Consider the following 21,264-nt stretch of genomic DNA (forward strand, 5'->3'; position numbering starts at 1 on the left):
CACTGGTCCAATAGGGAGGCATGTTGGACAGTGGGAGGAAACCTGACCAATAGATACATAGGCTTTGATACAGTCCTGGTGATTGGTAGAGGCAGGCTGTCTCGGTGCATTCTGGGATACTGTACAAAAGCCAGGAGCACATGTGCTGCAGGGTCTTTTGCTGATGAGCAGAGTCCTGGAAGGAGGGTGGTGGCTGCCTCCCCCTCTGTAGCAGTGGCACCTGGCATCAGGAGTAGAGTTGAGCGGACACATGGATGTCCGTGTTCGGCGGGTTCGGCCGAACTTGAAAAAAAAGTCCATGTCCCGGACTTTTTCCGAACTTTACCCAGACACCGAACCCCATTGAAGTCAATGGGGACCCGAACTTTCAGGCACTAAAATGGCTCTAAAAAACCAATGGAAAGGGCTAGAGTGCTGCAAATGGCAGCAAAATGTAGTTAAGATCATGGCAAGTGCTCTGCAAACAAAGTGGATAGGGAAATAACTTAAAACAACAAAAAGAAACAGAAAAATAAAACAATTTTCTTCATCTGAGAAGGACGAGGCCCATATGGAGTAGGAGGGAGGTTGAGGTGGCGGTGGATGTGGCGGTGTAGGTGGAAGCGGTGGTGGAGGGGGACGAGGTAGCCAACACTGCTTTTTTTTAGTCATTTTAAATTAGGGTACACCCCAAAAGAGTGAGAAAGATCAAAAATATAACAATGGCTGGGTAAGGTCGGTATCCATCTCTATTCTGCACAAGGTACGGAAAAGTCCTGTGGGATCCATGCCTGGTTCATTTTAATGAACGTGAGCTTGTCCATATTGTCTCTGGACAGGCGGCTGCGATAACGCCCCCAGCCGTGCTAAATACACGTTCAGATAAAACACTGGCTGCAGGGCACGCCAGCACTTCCAAGGCGTAAAGGGCAAGCTCAGGCCATGAGCCCAATTTGGAGACCCAGAAGTTGAAGGGGGCAGACCCGTCATTCACTACATGTAGGCGTGTGCACACATACTGCTCCACCATGTTGATGAAATGCTGCCTCCTGCTAAGACGTTCCATATGAGCTGCTGGTGCTGCTGTTTGTTGTGGCGTGCTGACAAAGCTTTTCTAAATTTCGGCCATGCTAACCCTGCCTTCTGAGGTGCTGGCGGTGCCCTGGTTGCGTTGGCGACCTCTTCCTCTTCCTCCTCCTCCTCCTCTGCCTTGACCTCATCGTCCTCCACATCATCTTCCACCCAGTCTTCACCCCTGCCCTCCTTGTCGGTCTCCACAATTCTGAGTGCCGCAGCAGTTGGCACCTGCGTTTCGTCATCATCGGAGACGTATATACATATATACACACACCCATACATACGAGCAAATTCCAGTTAAAAGTGAAGCAATTATCAAGAACAGTCCACTTATTGATATATTACCAGAATAAAAAATAATCAAAGTTTGCCTTTACATACGGGTCCGCAGAGTTCCCCCTTGCACTGTAATGGGGAATGCTGCAGACTCTGATGTAAAGGGGAACCCCAGGAACTCTGGAAATTTGACCATAGACCACCTTCCGCAGAAAGAAGGGGGGTTACTGATATAAGGGGGGCCTTTATATCAGTGCCCCTTACATTACTGTATTCATTTCCCGATAACGTCACTGACCCCTACTCAGGCTGGTCTGGCAGAAGTGTCACTGACCTCCTCTCAGGGGGACCATGCAGGGCTCAGTCAGTTGGCTCCCTTGTTGGATCCGGGTTTATCCTATAGTCTTCTCTCCACAGTCCACAGACATTTGACTTCTCCCGTGACCACCATCCTGGTGGCACTCCCACTCCCGACTCCTCTCCAGACTCCCCCTTAGAGACTACAGACATGATAAAAGACAAGAGATGGTCATAGGCTGTGTGGACATGGTACAGGAGATGTCAGAGGTTGCAGACATGGTACAGGAGATGTCAGAGGTTGCAGACATGGTACAGGAGATGTCAGAGGCTGTGCAAACATGGTACAGGAGATGTCAGAGGCTGTGCGGACATGGTACAGGAGATGTCAGAGGCTGTGTGCACATGGTACAGGAGATGTCAGGGGCTGTGCGCACATGGTACAGGAGATGTCAGAGGTTGCAGACATGATGAGGGGGGTGGGATGAGTGGCAGCAGGGGTGGTGGTGAGGGGGGTGGAATCAGTGGAAGCGGTGGTGATGGTGAGGGGGGTGGGATAAGTGGCAGGAGGGGTGGTGGGATCGGTGGCAGCGGTGGTGGTGAGGGGGGTGGGATCAGTGGCAGCAGTCATGGTGAGGGGGTGGGATCAGTGGCATCGGGGGTGGTGGTGAGGGGGTTGGGATCGGTGGCAGCAGGGGTGGTGATGAGGGGGTTGGCATTGGTGGCAGCAGGGGTGGTGGTGAGGGGGTTGGGATCGGTGGCAGCAGGGGTGGTGATGAGGGGGTTGGGATCGGTGGCAGTGGTGGTGGTGATGAGGGGGGTGGGGTCAGTGGCGGTGATGAGGGGGGTGGGATCGGTGGCAGTGGTGGTGTTGATAAGGGGGGTGGGATTGTGGCAGCAGTGGTGGTGAGGGGGGTGGGATCGGTGGTGGTGATGAGGGGGGTGGGATCGGTGGCAGCGGTGGTGGTGAGGGGGGTGGGATCGGTGGCAGTGGTGGTGGTGAGGGGGGTGGGATCGGTGGCAGCGGTGGTGGTGATGGGGGTGGGATCGTGGTGGTGGTGAGGGGGGTGGGATCGATGACGGTGGTGAGGGGGGGTGGGATCGTTGGTGGTGGTGAGGGGGTGGGAATCAGAGGCAGTGGGTGGCGGCGGTGGTGGTGAGGGGGGTGGGAATCAGTGGCAGTGGTGGTGGTGAGGGGGGTGGGAATCGGTGGCAGTGGTGGTGGTGAGGGGGGTGGGAATCGGTGGCAGTGGTGGTGGTGAGGGGAGATTAGTGGCAGTGGTGATGGGGGTGCCATCCTCCCCACCGCCACTGCTTCCCCCCATCCTATCAGGGATAAGATCTGTGGGGGTGGTGAGATCAGCAGGGGGCAGTGGTGGGTGGTGGTCTGGTGGAGGTCGGAGGATGGGATCAATAATTGCACTGCTGAATTTTATTACTAACTTGGTCAGTCGGACTCGATTCCCCGGGTGCAATCATGCTGCTGGGCTAGCGTCTGTGTAGTGGGACTCTCGGCGCCATCTTGCTGACAGTCACATGATCCACCACCGGCCGGCGCCGCGCTGCCGCTCCCACCAGATCTGACGTCATGCCGCTCATAGCGGCTGACGTAGGAAAGACTTCACCAGGGCTGCAGCGGCCATCACAGCGCGGCCGCGGCGCCGTCCCAATAGCGGCCGCGTCTTAAGGAGGCCACAATCTTAAAGCGGCCACAATCTTAAAGCGGCCCCAAGGCGGCCCCAGGGCCGCCGGCCCACCGGGAAATGTCCCGGTATCCCGGTAGGCCACACCGGCCCTGCAGATCAGGCTGCAATGATGGGCAATGGTGAGGCTGCATATGGGCACAGATCAGGCTGCATTGATTGGCAATGGTGAGGCTGCAGATGGGCACTGATGAAGCTGCATTGATGGGCAATGATGAGGCTGCATATGGACACAAATCAGGCTGCATTTATGAGCAATTGTGAGGCTGCAGATGGGCACTGATCAGGCTGCAATGATGGACAATGGTGAGGCTGTAAATGGGCACAGATCAGGCTGCATTGATGGGCAATGGTAAGGCTGCAGATGGGTACTGATCAGGCTGCAATGATGGACAATGGTGAGGCTGCAGATAGGCACTGATTAGGCTGCATTGATGGGCACTGACACTTATTTTGCTTCAAAGTTCTTTATTTAAAATGTAAGTTTTTTTCCCTGAAACTTCCCTCATAAAAGTAGGGTGCGTGTTATACGCCTGTGTGTGTTATACGCCAATAAATACGGTAAGTTTTACATAGAGTTCTTCCACACACCCAACGCCTTTCTTGGACTTTAAATATAAAGTTGCTGTATCCAGCTGCTGTTTCGACAGATTCATTTATATACATACCACAATAACATTTTTAAACATCATTTATGCAATTATCTCTGTGTGGATCTCCCAATCTCAGCTTGCTTATCCTGGTTGTTGCCTGTCTTTTCTCCCTACAAGGGGGCTTTTGGCTTGATCTTCTCCTGTGTCCAATTCTGTTCAGTGAATGTACATGTACTCCGCTAATGAACTCCTGATGAAGTAGACCAAAATCCAAGAAAGTGTTGCGTGTGCTGAAGTACTCTATGTAAAATGTATATTTTGTATAAAAAAAGCGTTATATTTTTTAATTATATATATTTTAGTTGTGCAGTAAAAAGCCCACCATTTCTATGGGTCTAGACCCTTTTAGAATATAATGACATACTCATAAGCCACTGTGGTATGACTTTCATGGACTAGGACCACATTTGTTAGCTTTTAAAATAATTAAGAAATGCATCTTAACAATGTCATGTCTAAAACCATTTTCTCTTATTGTCTTATTTATATCTAGGACTTTAAAGTACCTGTTTAGAAATGGACCAACATTTAAAGAAGAAAGTGATTTTTATGATGCTTGTTTTGAATGTTTTAATCGTCTGGTATTACGTCTTCTGCAAATCAAGTCTTGTAACAGCAATCAGGAATACAAACGATGGGAGAAGCTCCTCCATGAAGCTAGCTGACAAAAAGAGATCACTTTCAATTAATATACAATCAGATTCTGTCATGTGGACTACACATCCAGTTGCACGCCTAGGAAACAAAATGGGGGAGTATGCAGTGCTTTATGCTTTGGCAAAGCTTAATGGACACCAAGGGTATATATTACCACAGATGCATGATGAGCTCGGAAGGATATTTAAGATAAAATTGCCTGTTCTTCATCACGAAGTTGCTGACCGAATTAAATGGAGTAAATATAAACTGAATGATTGGATGGCGCCTGAATATTCCAACATCTCTGGACAATACGTTAAATTGTTTGGTACTCCGTGTTCATGGACCTTCTATCATCACATAAGGGAAGAGATTCTACAAGAATTCACTTTTCATGACCATATTAAGGAAGAGGCAAATTCTTACCTTGCAAACCTGAAGGGGAATAGAAAAAATGTGACCTATATCGGAGTTCATGTTCGCAGGGGTGACTATATAAGGGTCATGGCTCAGGAACGGAAAGGTGTGGTAGCTGACAAAAACTATATGCAAAAAGCTATGGACTATTTTAGAAAAAAATATGATAACCCCCTCTTTGTGGTGACCAGTAATGGGATGGATTGGTGTAAAGAGAACATTAATAATTCCCTGGGAGATGTACATTTTGCTGGAGATAATAAGGAATATTTTCCTGCCCATGATTTTGCCCTCCTGGCACATTGTAACCACACCATTATGACCATAGGGACATTTGGTTATTGGGCTGCATACTTGGCTGGGGGTGAAACCATCTATCTTACAAACTTCACATTGCCAGATTCTCCTTATCTTAAAATTTTTAAATATGAAGCTGCTTTCCTTCCAGAATGGATTGGAATTCCTGCTGACCTGTCTCCACTATTGAAAAAATGAAATCCTTCATTTATTTTTCTGCAGATGTCAACGTTGTCTTATTTGACTGTGAATTCAACTTTAATCTCCTTGTGGAGAAACACAAGACATAAGGGAAGTCCTGACAAAATATTTGTATTAACTATAATTACTCGTCCAAAGTGTAGTTATTACTAGTTGTCTACCGGCAGCAAAAAAGTGCCGTAGAAGCGATTTTTTTTCTTTTGGATTTTTACCAGTTCTATACTGTCTTGCCACTCTTGCTTATTTTTCTGAATGTTGTGCTTTTGGAATTCTGACCGATATATCAACTTATGTTGTTTTATTACAATATCATCTGCAATCATTCTTCTCCTTGTACATGTATGCTACTGTCATTAGTTTCTATTCTTTCTTTCCTTTTTTTAATTCAAAGGTCAAATTTCACGATTCAACACCGGTCACTCATATATTTATTGTTGTCCTAAGAGTTTGTGGACCATATCTACTTCCTACCTCCTATACTTGCTTTTATTTCCATATTTATACCTGTAATATTCTCTTTAAAATAATACAAATATATTCAACCTTAAATACAGTATAATTACTTGTCCTATTCACAATTAATGACTTGAGGTGAATGAGCTGACGCACACTGCTGACTCGTAGGAGTAATATTACTGTCAAGGCAAATTGTATATATTTTCAGGTGTTGCTGCCTTTGTACATGTGACCTCACATGCCAATGACTGTTATACATGTCATACTTACCCTGATCCTCCCTCTTCTTGGGTTCCTGCCCAGTGTTCCTGGCTCCTCCCCCTTGACCAGTGCCACCAATTACAAGCCTCTTGCTATGGGGGCACTGGCAAGTTCTTGCTACCGAGCCCTGCTCTATGTGTCCATAAGACACATAAAGCCGTGGCTCGGCCCTGCCCCTGCTCTCTCCTCATTGGCTCACTAGTTGTGATTGACAGCAATGGGAGCCAATGGCTCCTTCTGCTGTCTCAGTCAATGAGGAGAAGGGGTTCCAGGACAGCCAAGGCTCTCATGCACATCTCTAGATCAAGATCAGGCTCAGGGGAGTATTAGGGGAGGCTGAGGAGGGAACTGTACACAAAAGGTTTTTTACATTCATGCATAGAATGCATGAAAGTCAAAAACCTTCAGCCTTTACAACCCCTTTAAAGGCCAACTGTAAGAAAAAAAAATGATTCCTTACAGCAGGGCTAGGACCACACTGCATGGATTAATAGTTCAATTTGTCCAGGGGAGAGGAGAAACCATTTACTTGCCTGATTCTCTGCTCCCTCTTGTAGACGGCACTCCCCCATAATCTGAAGGTGGACTATCCCTCAGCATCCTCACCCCAGAGCAGGGCTATTGACGCAGCCCTGGTCCTCATGATGTCAGGACCCTAGACTGCTGGAGTGTGGGAGGTGCAGAAGCTGTGGGGGCAGGTCCAGTTGCAGAGAGGAGCAGAGATTCATGTAAGTATGTATTACCTTTCCTTGTTCTTCTAGACATAAATAAACAATTAAACCTTGCAGTGTGGGCACAGCCCCACTGCAAGGGATAACCGTTTATCTGCCCACCTCTTCCGGACCGCCTGCCACATATATACAGTTCTGTACGTGATTTTGTGCATGATATGTCAGGGGCTCACGTGCGCCACCAAAACGCTGCTCCGGCTGTGATTGGACACAGCAGGAGCCAGTCAGCGGACCAGCCGATCGTTCGGCAGAATGACAGAATGGCGGCCTGCCTATGTAAACAAGGCAGACTGCTGTTCTGTCAGGGAGGAAAAGAGAGATTTTGTGTTTGAGTTAAGCTGAAACACAGATATATGCACTTATTAAGATTTTTTTTTTTTTGTACCAAAAATATGTAGTAGTATTGGTCTAAATTGATGAAAAAATTAGATTTTTTTTTTTTTTTTATTGGATGTGTTTTATAGCAGAAAGTAAAAAATATATTTTTGTTTCCAAATTGTGGTTCTTTTTTTGTTTATAGCACAAAAAATAAAAACTGCAGAGGTGATCAAATACCAACAAAAGAAAGCCCTATTTGTGGGCAAAAAAGGACATCAATTTTATTTGGGTACAGCGTCGCACAACTGCGCAATTGTCCGTTAAAGCAACACATTGCCAAGTCGCAAAAAATGGCCTGTTCATTAAGGGGGTAAAACCTTCCGGAGCTAAAGTGGTTAAAGCATTTCCAAGTTTGTGATTGTAAAGATTGGTATTTTTACTATGTTGACTTAGTCACACAAAAAGGAGAACCCCCTCCCCTCTGAAAGCATTTTTTTTAATACCTATTTTTGCATTGGTACATTTCACCCAGGGCAGTGTCCTGCTCCTTTGTTTGACAATCCCTTGCCTATTAGCCTTGAAAATGTGCAGAATTGATTTTCAAGATTAACCTTTTGTAGACTTTAATGGGGGTTTGCATTTAAAGTATAGTCAAGTAAATTAAAAGTATAACTAAAGGCAATTTTTTTTTTCAGTTTTGGAGTGGAGAAGGATTAGCTGTCTGTGCCCCCATTAGGCTCCATTCACATATAGGCATTTCGGATCGCAGGCAGAATTGCCACGATTCTGCCCGCAATTCTGAACCATTGCAAGTCGAGGGACGCCCAAGCGATTCCTGTGACTTGCAATGGCACCCCAAACACGGCTAGATTTTGCTGCGATTGTCACCCGACGAATCGTAGTAAAATCACGCAAACAGAATTGCGGGACACCTGACGCCCAAAAGAAGTACAAGAACTTGTCGGGCAAAAATCGTGGCAAAATTGCGCTGCATTTGGGGTGCCATTGCAAGTCACAGGAATCACTCAGGCGTCCCGCGACTTGCAATGTTTCGGGAATTGCCACGATTCTGCCCGCGATCCGAAACGCCTATATTTGAATGGAGCCTTAGGGATCTTTACCCTCTCTATTTTTCCTGTTTACCATTATCATCCAAAGTTAAATTAAAAGAAAATCCCAAACTTTGGGTTATCCCCAGAACAGTAATAGAGGGAAAATATTCCAATGGAGACTCTCGTTCTGGTGACCTGGGGGGCTCCAATGGATTTCCCCAATTTGCAGCGATTTCCTCTCACTTCCTGTTTTGTCTATGGGACAGGAAAAGAGAAGGTAAATCATCCAAATAGGACACTGATGGTAAAAAAAAAACCTGACCGGGGTCATAACCCCTCCCCCTTACTCTATCTAATATGAAAAAAGTTTTGCCAATAGTTTTATTTTAAAGTGGAAAATGGGCTAACAGGCAAGATTTTTAATGCAGAAGAGATATGCTTTGCATTAAAATGACCTACTCGCCTTTCCACCTATGTACAGTGAGCTGTGCACAAGCAGTTCACTGTAGAATTTTGAAGCTCACGTCATATTGGCATGGCCAATGACCGTGGCTAGCGCTTGATACCCAGAAGTTGGCCACTAAAAGTCAGTTGTGGCTGACATGGAGCTCCGGGATGTTGAATCGCTGGAGGCAAGGTGAGTATAGTTCCACTTTAAGATGGGTTTGATGAATGGCCCATTAACTGAACCCAAGCACATTCACTCATCCCTAGTCAGAGAACACAGAGAGACCACACAGAACACATAAATTCACATACACACATACACACAAACTAAATGCACATATATAATGCACATATATATAAACATATAAATGCACATGATATTTTAAACTAAACTGAACAGAGAACAGACAATTAACCTTGATCTGCACAGAACACACACATTCAAAGCAGATACAGGGTCGTGCAAGGATTTTTGTCTACACAGGTGAAGGTGCTGCTCCCCCAGTCCTTCTGCCACCTACTTGTTACGTTATAAGGCTCAGAGTGTATTTACAATTTTAATAAAACTGCCTTTGAACGGCATATGTAATGAGGGGGTGGGTTTAATTACCCCCCACATCCCCTTACAGTCTACAGCCACCCTGAACCTCCTTTATATTGTGCTAGTAATGTGATGGGGAGCAGCATGAAGGACATCACACCAGAGACATGCAGTCAGGGGTGGCAGAGCCTCACCTGCCATGAACATTAAAAAACCTAAAAAAAAAACAATTGCATTTGGAGGGTCGCTCAGCAACCTGGGGTCATAGAAACCCCAAATTTGGGGGGTAGGTACCTGAAGTCCTACCCAATCAAAATGTGGGGCTCCTAGCATCTATGGTTATGGAGATATGGGGCTCCTTGCGCAGCCTGTCAGAAGCTGTTTGCAGTAGACTGAGAGGATGAGCTCACAGTGCCTCTGATTTCTTGTCAAAGGGTCTAGTGTGCAATTTGGGGGAAAATGGGCTCTACACAGCAAGCTGTGCTTACAGTGCCTTAGTATTCGGCCTCCTTGAACTTTTCGACCTTTTGCCACATTTCAGGCTTCAAACATAAAGATATAAAACTGTATTTTTTTTGTGAAGAATCAACAAGTGGGACACAATCATGAAGTGGAATGAAATTTATTGGATATTTCAAACTTTTTTAACAAATAAAAAACTGAAAAATTATTCAGCCCCCTTAAGTTAATACTTTGTAGCGCCACCTTTTGCTGTGATTACAGCTGTAAGTCGCTTGGAGTATGTCTCTATCAGTTTTGCACATCGAGAGACTGAAATTTTTGCCCATTACTCCTTGCAAAACAGCTCAAGCTTAGTGAGGTTGGATGGAGAGCGTTTGTGAACAGCAGTTTTCAGTTCTTTCCACAGATTCTCGATTGGATTCCGGTCTGGACTTTGACTTGGCCATTCAAACACCTGGATATGTTTATTTGTGAACCATTCCATTGTAGATTTTGCTTTATGTTTTGGATCATTGTCTTGTTGGAAGACAAACCTCCGTTCCAGTCTCAGGTCTTTTGCAGACTCCATCAGGTTTTCTTCCAGAATGGTCCTGTATTTGGCTCCATCCATCTTCCCATCAATTTTAACCATCTTCCCTGTCCCTGCTGAAGAAAAGCAGGCCCAAACCACGATGCTGCCACCACCATGTTTGACAGTGGGGATGGTGTGTTCAGGGTGATGAGCTGTGTTGCTTTTACGCCAAACATAACGTTTTGCATTGTTGCCAAAAAGTTTGATTTTGGTTTCATCTGACCAGAGCACCTTCTTCCACATGTTTGGTGTGTCTCCCAGGTGGCTTGTGGCAAACTTTAAACAAAACTTTTTATGGATATCTTCAAGAAATTACTTTCTTCTTGCCACTCTTCCATAAAGGCCAGATTTGTGCAGTATACAACTGATTGTTGTCCTATGGACAGAGTCTCCCACCTCAGCTGTAGATCTCTGCAGTTCATCCAGAGTGATCATGGGCCTCTTGGCTGCATCTCTGATCGTCTTCTCCTTGTATGAGCTGAAAGTTTAGAGGGACGGCCAGGTCTTCGTAGATTTTCAGTGGTCTGATACTCCTTCCATTTCAATATTATCGCTTGCACAGTGCTCCTTGGGATGTTTAAAGCTTGGGAAATCTTTTTGTATCCAAATCCGGCTTTAAACTTCTCCACAACAGTATCTCAGACCTGCCTGGTGTGTTCCTTGTTCTTCATGATGCTCTCTGCGCTTTAAACGGACCTATGAGACTATCACAGTGCAGGTGCATTTATACGGAGACTTGATTACACACAGGTGGATTCTATTTATCATCATTAGTCATTTAGGTCAACATTGGATAATTCATAGATCCTCACTAAACTTCTGGAGAGAGTTTGCTGCACTGAAAGTAAAGGGGCTGAATAATTTTGCATGCCCAATTTTTCAGTTTTTTATTTGTTAACAAAGTTTGAAAGATCTAATACATTTCGTTCCACTTCATGATTGTGTCCCACTTGTTGTTGATTCTTCACAAAAAATTACAGTTTTATATCTTTATGTTTGAAGCCTGAAATGTGGCAAAAGGTCGAAAAGTTCAAGGGGGCCGAATACCTTCGCAAGGCACTATTTTGAATGTGACAGGTGTAGGGGAGAAAAACCACTGCCCACTGTCACGGGTCAGGGGAACTAAGAGATATGGGGGGCAGGAGCTGAAGCAACTTCCATTTTACACCCTAAAAACGTGTGTAATGTGTAGCATGCTCCAAAAGTGAACTTAGCCTTTTTTCTTTTTTTGCATGGTTACATGTTCTTTAGGGTAGTGCCCACCCTCATGTTTTATTTTTTGACTTCTCATGCCTATTAGCATGGACATTTTTTAATTTGACAGATTCAACTCACATAGATTTCAGTGGCAAAACCCTGTCAAATGGAACCCGGAACATTTCACTACTACATTAATCAAAAGTCGTCAGTGTCAACAGTCTCTGCCAGTGAGTATCAATCCACAGTTATCTATCTACCAGAAGCCCAACCACACTTTAAAAAAATAAAGTTTTTCTTTAAGTAGGCTATGCTTATCTAACTCCAAACATTGTGTCAGGTCCGGGTACATTTCCAAGTGCACCAAATAGAATCGCTGGCTACAAAAATTTGTATGAAATAATACTGTAAAATTTTTATCCAGGAAGTGTCTGACCATTTGGGGATGAGGAAGAATAGTATTTCTAATTAGAGAAAACCAAAATATACTTCTTTCCATTTCTTACTTAGGGGTTACCATTCTTCTTTTTTCTTTTTTTTTTCTAATAGACATGCCCTTTCAACCTAACTATTGAAAAGGCTTTTATGTATATCTATAAACAGGTTAATTCAGTTCCACGCCTACTTTCAGAATTACAAATTAATCTTTTCAAGTATGTCTAGTTAATTATTTGCTTTGACAAATCTCCCATGGGGAAATAGATCTTGGTAATAAAAACCTGATATTACATATCTCAGCACCTGAAAATAATATCATGTAGAAACGTTAATTTAATTATAAGTTAGAGCTGATTGTGTACAGTAAAATCACTTGAGAGTAAGGTGTGTCTCTTGGCACAGTGCAAAACTTATAATTAACCCCCTATTGTTTTGCTGCTCATGAAGGATATTATTTCCATTAAAGGTGAAGAAATACAGCAGTGATCCCCAATGAGCATTAGGCTTATCATTACCCTGTGTTCAGTGTCATGGTTCATTGCCATAGTCTAAAAAAACAAAAAACAAAAACCTCCTCTATACTTTTAAAACCTGTTTCTGGATCTTTATCACACAATATGTGTATATTTCTGTTTTCAATGTTAAATTGTAACAAAGTTTACAGTTTATCTTTAGTTTTAAATAAGATCAAATAACTTATGTCCACGCTTGTTTGTATGTTGGGTTGGGGCAGTTGCCATTTCTTTGTACCATTGGTTATTTGGAGAGGGGGCACACTGGACACCTTTGCTGCCATTGTGCTATTTGCTGGGTATCCAATGTGCCCCTGTGCCTTTGAGGAGGAGTGGGCATGCCTGCCCTCAATCTATCCATTATTACGTATGTACAGTATCTCACAAAAGTGAGTACACCCCTCACATTTTTGTAAATATTTTATTATACCTTTTCATGTGACAACACTGAAGAAATGACACTTTGCTACAATGTAAAGTAGTGAGTGTACAGCTTGTATAACAGTGTAAATTTGCTGTCCCCTCAAAATACTGTAACTCAACACATAGCCATTAATGTCTAAACCGCTGGCAACAAAAGTGAGTACACCTCTAAGTCAAAATGTCCAAATTGGGCCCAAAGTCTCAATATTTTGTGCGGCCACCATTATTTTCAGGCACTGCATTAACCCTCTTGGGCATGGAGTTCACCATAGCTTCACAGGTTGCCAGTGGAGTCTTCTTCCACTCCTCCATGATGACATCATGGAGCTGGTGGATGTTAGAGACCTTGCGCCCCTCCACCTTCCATTTGAAGATGCCCCACTGATGCTCAATAGGGTTTAGGTCTGGAGACATGCTTGGCCAGCCCATCACCTTTACCCTCAGCTTCTTTAGCAAGGCAGTTGTCACCTTGGAGGTCTGCTTGAGGTCATTATCATGTTGGAATGCTGCTCTGCGGCCCAGTCTCCAAAGGGAGAGTTGGCATTCAAGGTTCCCTCAATGAACTGTAGCTCCTCAGTGCTGGCAGCACTCATGCAGCCCCAGACCATAACACTCCCACCACCATGCTTGACTGTGCCATGTTGAACTTCCAGTTACCAGTATGAAAGAGTGAGAGCGATAACACCAAATATACCACACCTGCTCCCCATTCACACCATAGACCATGTAACACTAATGAGTCACATGACACTGGGGAGGGAAAATGGCTAATTGGGCACAATTTGGACATTTTTTTAGGGGTATACTCACTTTTGTTGTCAGCGGTTTATACATTATTGGCTGTGTGTTGAGTTATTTTGAGGGGACAGCAAATTTACACCGTTATACAAGCTGTACACTCACTACTTTACATTGTAGCAAAGTGCAATTTCTTCAGTGTTGTCACATGTAAAGATATAAGAAAATATTTACAGAAATGTGAGGGGTGTACTCACTTTTGTGAGATACTGTATGTGCTCCTATTACATATGTGCCACTATGGAGGCTCTCAAAATGTATAGAGTTAGGACTGCAGATAATAATGACTTGTTGCAGCCTCTGCAGCTTATGCGTCTGTTTGCAAATGTGTCCAAACTAAACTCCTGTTTTTAACATGAACTGCTAGACAGGACAATTCAGTTTGTTGCAGGCTGGCTGGTAAGTTGAGCTGGGAATTTTTATTTTTTTGTTTGACATGTGTCATCCTTCCATGTACTCCTTGCTGCTAAGGCCAGTTATAGGTTGGGGCAGTTGCCATTTGTTTGTACCATTGGTTATTTGGTGAGGGGGCACACTGGACACCTTCACTGCCATTGTGCTATATGCTGGGTGTCCAGTGCGCCCCTGAGCCTTTAAGAAGGAGTGGGCTCCCTCCGGGGAGCCTGCCCTTAATCTATCCAACATTATATACGTGCTCCTACTATGGAGGCTCTTAAAATTTTAGGACTGCAGATAATACTGGGGTGCCTTGTCACAGCCTCTGCAGCTTACGCATGTATTTGCAAATGTGTGCAAACGAAGCCCCTGTTTTTAACGTGAACTGTTAGAGAGGACAATTCGGTTTGTTGCAGGATGGCTAGTAAGTTGGGAATTTTTCTTTGTTGTTCTCTGTATGTTCATTCAAAATTCTAGCAATTGATAAGACGACTACTTCTACACAATTTGCCTCGGTTCTGGCCTTTCACTACTTTTTTTTTTCAAAAAGCACCCCTAGACACTACTCTTATTTGGCGGCCTCTCCATATTTTAATGCTTCAGATTCATATTCCCAATATCTGCTAACATACATAGCTGGGCAAAGGAATTTCACATGTATCGGACCTCTATTCCTAAAAGCTACTCAAGCAATTCTCTGTACTGCATACATAACGCTCTTCCTACTTCAGATTACTATAGATACATCCTGGTGATTCACTGTCTGATACATAACACCACCTTAACAGATATATAAATTTGTTGGCTTTGAAGTATTTGACAAATGAAGCTGCTACTCTGAAAGGCATTACAATTTTTTTACAACCTATTACAGGACAAAACTACCAAAAGTTGCCTCCCTTTGAAAAATGGGAACACACCTTTACTGAGTCCCAGTGGTTGGCAGTGCTCAGGGCTCCCTTCAAAGCCACTCGCTCTACTAAGCTCTGGAAACTTACCCATTAGATCACTCTCCAATGGCATGTTACAGAAGACACTAGAGCCAGAGAAAAAGACAAACGCACAAAAACTGCTGCCATGGATTTACAGATAAAAGTATACATCAACACGCACAGCATCCCCCACAACCATGCCTGGATCCAGGAAGACCCTGTTGCACAGGTCCAGGGCATTTATGGCCATCTGCTAATAGCTAGGTAATTAGTTTGGACTGCCGTTTTGCCTGCCAATGGCTAGGCTTAAGTTTTTTATGGCTACCTCATCCTTCGCCCTTCTCCACCCCACTAATAGCTGGGGACTGCTGGAGTCTCTGCACACCTTCCGGGGTACAGCTTGCGCCGAACAGCCAGACTTTGATTGTGGACACTTATCCAAGGTAAGACTTTAACCATTTTTGTCCTTAGGAGGAGGAAAAAAAAGGAACGTGGCCTCTGGCTCTGAGCAAAAACTTATGGGAGTGGGGCCCTATAGGATTGGAGAGGAGGTGGGGTTAACCCCTATATATGCTGCCATGGAGTCTGTCAGGAAAAGACAGTTTAACCACCTTAATACTATACATTCCCCCCCTTCCTGCCCCCTGACAATTTTCAGTTTTAAGCCGTGTCACACTTTGAATGACAATTACTCATTCAGGCAAACCTGTACCCAAATTACATTTTTAGCATTTTAGCAAAAATAAATACAGAAAATGTTGAAAAAACATGTTTCTGTTTCTGTTATAACATTTTGCAAATAAATAATCTTTCTCCATAATTTCAGGTCAAAATGTTTTCTGCTACATTTCTCTACTACAAATATCCAAAATCGGTGTATATTATTTAGTCTGTGTGAAAGTTATAGAGGAAAATGTATCAGTTCAATTGTACTGACTGCCTATCTCATTTTCTTGAGGCCCTAGAATGCCAGGACAGCACAAGTACCCCCAAATTACCCATTTGTGGAAAGTAATAATTTTTTGGAAATTCATTTTTTTTTTCCACATTGTTTTTTTACATACTGTCACCAGTGCAGTGCAGTGCCACCATATGACTGGTGTGATGGTGATTAGAGACACTGACATTTTTTTTTTACTTTATTTTTTTTTAATTGTTTTTCTTTTTTTTTAATTTTTTTTTAACATACTGTGACCAGAGCAGTACAGTGTCACCATAGTTATACTGTACTTTTTTTTTTACTATGATTGCTTATTTTAGTGATGACCTGATCACTCCTATAAGCAATCATTTTTGTAAATGGCATCCGTTCATTCATGCCATTGTGCACTATTGTGACAGCTAAAATTGGCTACAGCTATCACATGGTACAGGTCCGCTGTGATTGGCCTCTGTGATCACTGTGACCAATCACAGAGATCACAATACTACACAATGAATGGCTATAAATGAAAGCCATTGTGTACTATTAATATGTGATCGCGGTCATAGAGATCATATGGTACCCGGCACGCCAGGTGACAGATCACACTGCTGCGTACCCCCTGGTACGTGCATGTGGTGCGCATCTGGAAGAAATCATATGACGTCCATCTAGGATAGTATTTCTTCCTTTCAGCTGTCATTTTACAATCAGCTGCATGGGAATTGGTAAATTACCAGCAAAGGAAAATGCATTTTTGGCTTCTAAAAAAAAAAAGAAAAAACACAAAAACCCCTTCATAGTTTTTCCACAATACATAGCAGACTTATAGACTTATAGGGGTCTGCTATTTATTTAGGGGAAACTTTGGGCTGTGTGTGTAATTTTTTACTTTTAAAAATAAGCCAGAAGGCAGATGTTCTTTGCCAGTATTTAAAACTCATTTTTACTTTGTAAATGTAAATGCTCAAAAATCACTGCTCCAAGCCACATGGATTTTTATTTTTTTTAATATAAGTTCACCCATGGCGAAAAATTAATAAATGCACATATTTTTTAGTTTCACTGAATTTTTATTAGAAAGAAAATCTAGTTGTTCCACATTGCAACATATAAAAAGAAAACAAAAAATCAGGATCAACAATAATAGTAAAATTACATTCAAAATTCCATTTAAGGAAATATGCAGGGGAATAATAGAGGTATACAAAGCAATGGGAATATCACAAAAACAAAATAAACTAGTGCGGAGAGTCTCCCCAGGGGAGCACACCCATTAAACCTTCCCCAAGACAAGAGGGATATTGTAAGGCACAACATAAATAACATTTATCCCAGATCCCCTTCGGGTATGCACAAAGGATGGAAGACCAAATACAGAGAAAAGAATAAAGAAAATAAATTAAAAAAAGAAATGGAGAAAATGATCTGAAGTGAGAGAAGGAAGAATTACCATATTTCTGTAAAAGCATCCAATAAATAATGATCAAGGAGATATTTATGTATTGTGTCCAAGGCTTCCAGATAGCTTCAAATTTTAAGACTGTTGCCATATGGAGTTTAGGCGTAATCTACCTTACCGTGTTGTGAGGATGAGGGGTTTATGTATAAAACTCCATCAATAATTGTAAATATATATTAATGAAAGTAAATGTACCCATTTTTGATTGCAAACTCATACTTGGGAATTTATTGTAGATAGATTTGCGTGAGCCAGACGGATTGGTTTTAGTAATCAATGAATCCAGGGTAACACATTCCTTTGAAAGGCCAGCTGGCTATTTACGTGTAAACACATAAAGTGAATACCTTGTTATCTAGTCTGTTTGAATTTGATCTTTCGTATAGCTGGGAGAGAGCCAATTGATGTGCCTCATGGTGTCAGCCTGCAATTACATCTCTGGGTGTTCGATATCCTGGTGCCAATAGATGAGGATGAATAGACTGACATCCCCGCCCTGAGTGGTATCCCTCCATATCAAAAGACTCTCATTAAGATATGCAATGAGGATAAGCCATCTGGGGAGGGGTGGACCACATGTCTCTAGAATAAATATTGCATATCTTAAGTAGCAATTTCAGAGCTACTCCGCAGTTATGAATAATCCCCCCCCCCAACAGAAAAGGAGTGGTTAGAAAGAGGCGTAACTATGGGAGGGGGAAATGGTCCTATCCTGAACAAGATACGCCCACAGGAAGTGACAGAGCAACATAGCTGAACCAATGAGTATTGCCCTATACAAGGCTATGGGAGATGGGTCTATATGAGGAAAGAGGAGATAGGGTGACTTGCTGTTTGGCATGGGAGAGCTAGAGCCATCACTAGAGGTAATTATGGATTAAGGAGTAAGGGTACATTGTATATTTTATTTGTGTCGGTCATAGTGTGTGTATATGAGTCTATACTCTATGCATTGTATTTGTTTAGTTGAACCCAGGAATATTTAACATTTTGTAGTATGTACAATAGTTATTATTGATGTAAATTAAGTAGGCTTTGCAAACCTTATAAAAATAAATAATTGCTGTGTTAAAGTTTTCATTCAGTCATAGAACTCTCATTATTAACCCAAATATTGTCTGAGATAAATTAACTCTCATATATTTTTGGTAACAAGACGGTGTCTTGGAAGGTGCTCACTAAGCATCCTTGAGACATAATCCATGATATCTTTTGCTTTGCCTGCAACAGGGACACCGTAGGACGCTTCAATTTACTAGCTATTGTCAGTTTTGCTTCCAGAAAAAAAATTAAGTGGATCAAACGCTGGAAGCTTTTTGAAATCGATAGATGATTTGACCAGTGCAACACGAGAGGATTGCCGAACCGCTACTCCGGTGGCCTTGCATAGCAAAGCATAAATTCCATTCCAAAAGCTGTGAATTTTAGGACACTCCCACTAGATATTAAGCATAGAGCTCAGTAGGTCACAGCCTGAAAAACATAAAGGAGATTAGGAACATACAGTAGGTAGTTTTTAGCCAGTGTAGGAACTAAGTACCAATGTGTAAATACTTTGATATCTGCTTCTATCAATACAACATTCATATTATCTTCAAAAGAATGAAAGAAACATTTATGGCAAACATCCAAATCCCATTCAGAATTGAAATCCTTCTCTTAGGCTAACATATAGGGGTACTTATCTGCGGACCATATGAGCAGCCTTTAAATGAGAGAGATCCCTCCTTTCTGACTCATGGCCTGAGTACACCAATTTCATAAGCTGTAATTTGAGGGGGGGTCAGGACTACCCATCCAGATAGCATGAATGAGGTGGGAAAGTTGAGTAAAACAAACTCACTCTGTTAGGTGCATTTCCAGAGACTCTTCACAAAACTGTTACGTGAGAGAGCCCCTATGGGTGAAAAACTGACTTACCCTGTACAACACTTTATTCAACCACCAATGAAAACCTTTTATGTCCATACCAGTAGGAAAATGTGGGTTATTAAAAATGGCACATGGAGGAGCCCGATGATGGGATATTACATAACCTATTCCTTAGTGCAAAAGTGTGAGACAACGTAGGTCTAAAATGGGTGGACGACATTTAGTAATGCATCACATCAGATGATCTAACGTAAAACCTGGAATAATCTGCCATTCCATCTCCACCTTCTCCGGTCTGGCCAATCGGGAATATGTCACTGAAATCTGAACTACTCTAGTTGATCAGCTTTGTAATATGAATACAGGTCAGACAGCCCAAGACCCCCTGTATTTTGGAGGAAAATAGTATGTCTTAGAAAACAGAGGTTCCTTGGAGCCCCACACTCATTTAACAATTTTAGATAACATGTTTGATTACATTTTGGTTGATAACATCTAAGACTTTCTCCAGAGAGATCAGAGCTTTAAGCCTATACCTGTGCCAAATCATCAATTTGGGTATGGGCAGAGCATCTAGATAGGAGCCAACCATGGCTTGATTCAAAGTTGTCCCAGCTTGATAAAGCTGAGAATAGAAGGAATGAAAAGCTTCTATAATCTTCTGTGGATTCTGGGTAAACTCCCCTGAGGGGATAGGTAATTTGGGCAGTGCATAACAATGAGCCTTGGGGGTCAACTTGACAGCCAGCATACAACCAATTTAGTCTCTTTTGTAATAGGATCTGGCATTGTTCCACAGAAAGTTATTTTCTGCCCTGGTGATGCAGGCCTTGCCTTGATTTGGGGCATTAAATGAGACAAAAGTGTATAGGTGGCCGTCTACTGTAGAGTCCCCTGCAACAATAAATACCAGCCCTCTGAGTCTTTAACGTTGGTTAAAGGGAAAATGTGACCCACTTAGAAAAGAAACCTTACTCCTCTGGTCTTATCCTCTGCATTAGATAAGATAAGACCAGGTATTTTTTTATGGATGAAGGAAGGGTTGAACTGGTGAGGAAATTGAGCCCTTTGAGAGTGGTAATACTGCAAAATGTTCTGCCTCTTAACTGGGGAGTTTAGTCCCTGGGTATTATGAGAAATAATACAAATGTATTGCTTATTAGTAGGATGCATAATTATGAGTCAGAAATTCCCTACGCTCCATAAGCAGGCTGTAACTTACCACCCCAAAACCAGACATGTGTTCAATCGTATACGAGAACCCATGGGTCCACCTAAAAATTCCAAAGCAGAAGTGGGTAATCCTTCTCCAAGCAGCAGACATAAAGAAGAGAAAATAAAAAGAAATGAGAAAAGAAAAAACATACCCCCCCCCCCCCCAAATTCCAATAGGACAGGGAAAAACCACAATAATGACCTGTTCCAAACAAAAAGGGGGGGGTGCTGACTTGAACCAAGGTGTCCCAAACAGTCACACCCTGAGGCATAGCACCTGCTCCAGAATTTTAAACACCATAAACAAACAAAATACTGCACAAGAGTAACACAACAATCAAAAATTCACTTTGAAGGATTCCAAGAAGGTTGTTACAGTTAAGGGAGGGTTGATGGGGAACCTGGGCAACATGACCACCTCTAGACACCAAAAAACAAATCAGAGAGAAATGTTGTGATGTTTAAGACAAGTGACACCTTGAGCTATCTAAAATGTACACAACAAAGGATGTAAAATGGCAAAAACATTATTATTTAACACCTAAATAGCTGTAAGGAAAGAGATCACAAGAACATAGTCATGAATAAATCAGAGCACCACTGGACCCTAGATTATGATGGATGAGACTCTTGGGTTTTCTTCAAGATTCTTAAATTCTGCCAAACCAGGATCAAACGGCTAGGTGGAATCAGTCGTTTAGAAGCTCTCACCCCGCTGC

The 21,264-nt window shown here is 42.8% G+C and overlaps 1 protein-coding gene across 1 annotated transcript; it reads left to right on the plus strand.

The window, feature by feature from the left end:
* Window positions 1-4,501: 4,501 nt before the first annotated feature.
* On the plus strand, window positions 4,502-5,536 carry LOC309551095 (galactoside alpha-(1,2)-fucosyltransferase 2-like; the record flags this gene model as incomplete). Its single annotated transcript, XM_082251541.1, has 1 exon — window positions 4,502-5,536. One exon carries the CDS (start codon window positions 4,502-4,504, stop codon window positions 5,534-5,536), a length of 1,035 nt encoding a protein of 344 aa, XP_082107667.1.
* Window positions 5,537-21,264: the final 15,728 nt, after the last annotated feature.

The sequence above is a fragment of the Pelophylax lessonae genome, assembly GCF_965119305.1.
Source record: "Pelophylax lessonae genome assembly, chromosome: 3".
Classification (NCBI taxonomy): domain Eukaryota; kingdom Metazoa; phylum Chordata; class Amphibia; order Anura; family Ranidae; genus Pelophylax; species Pelophylax lessonae.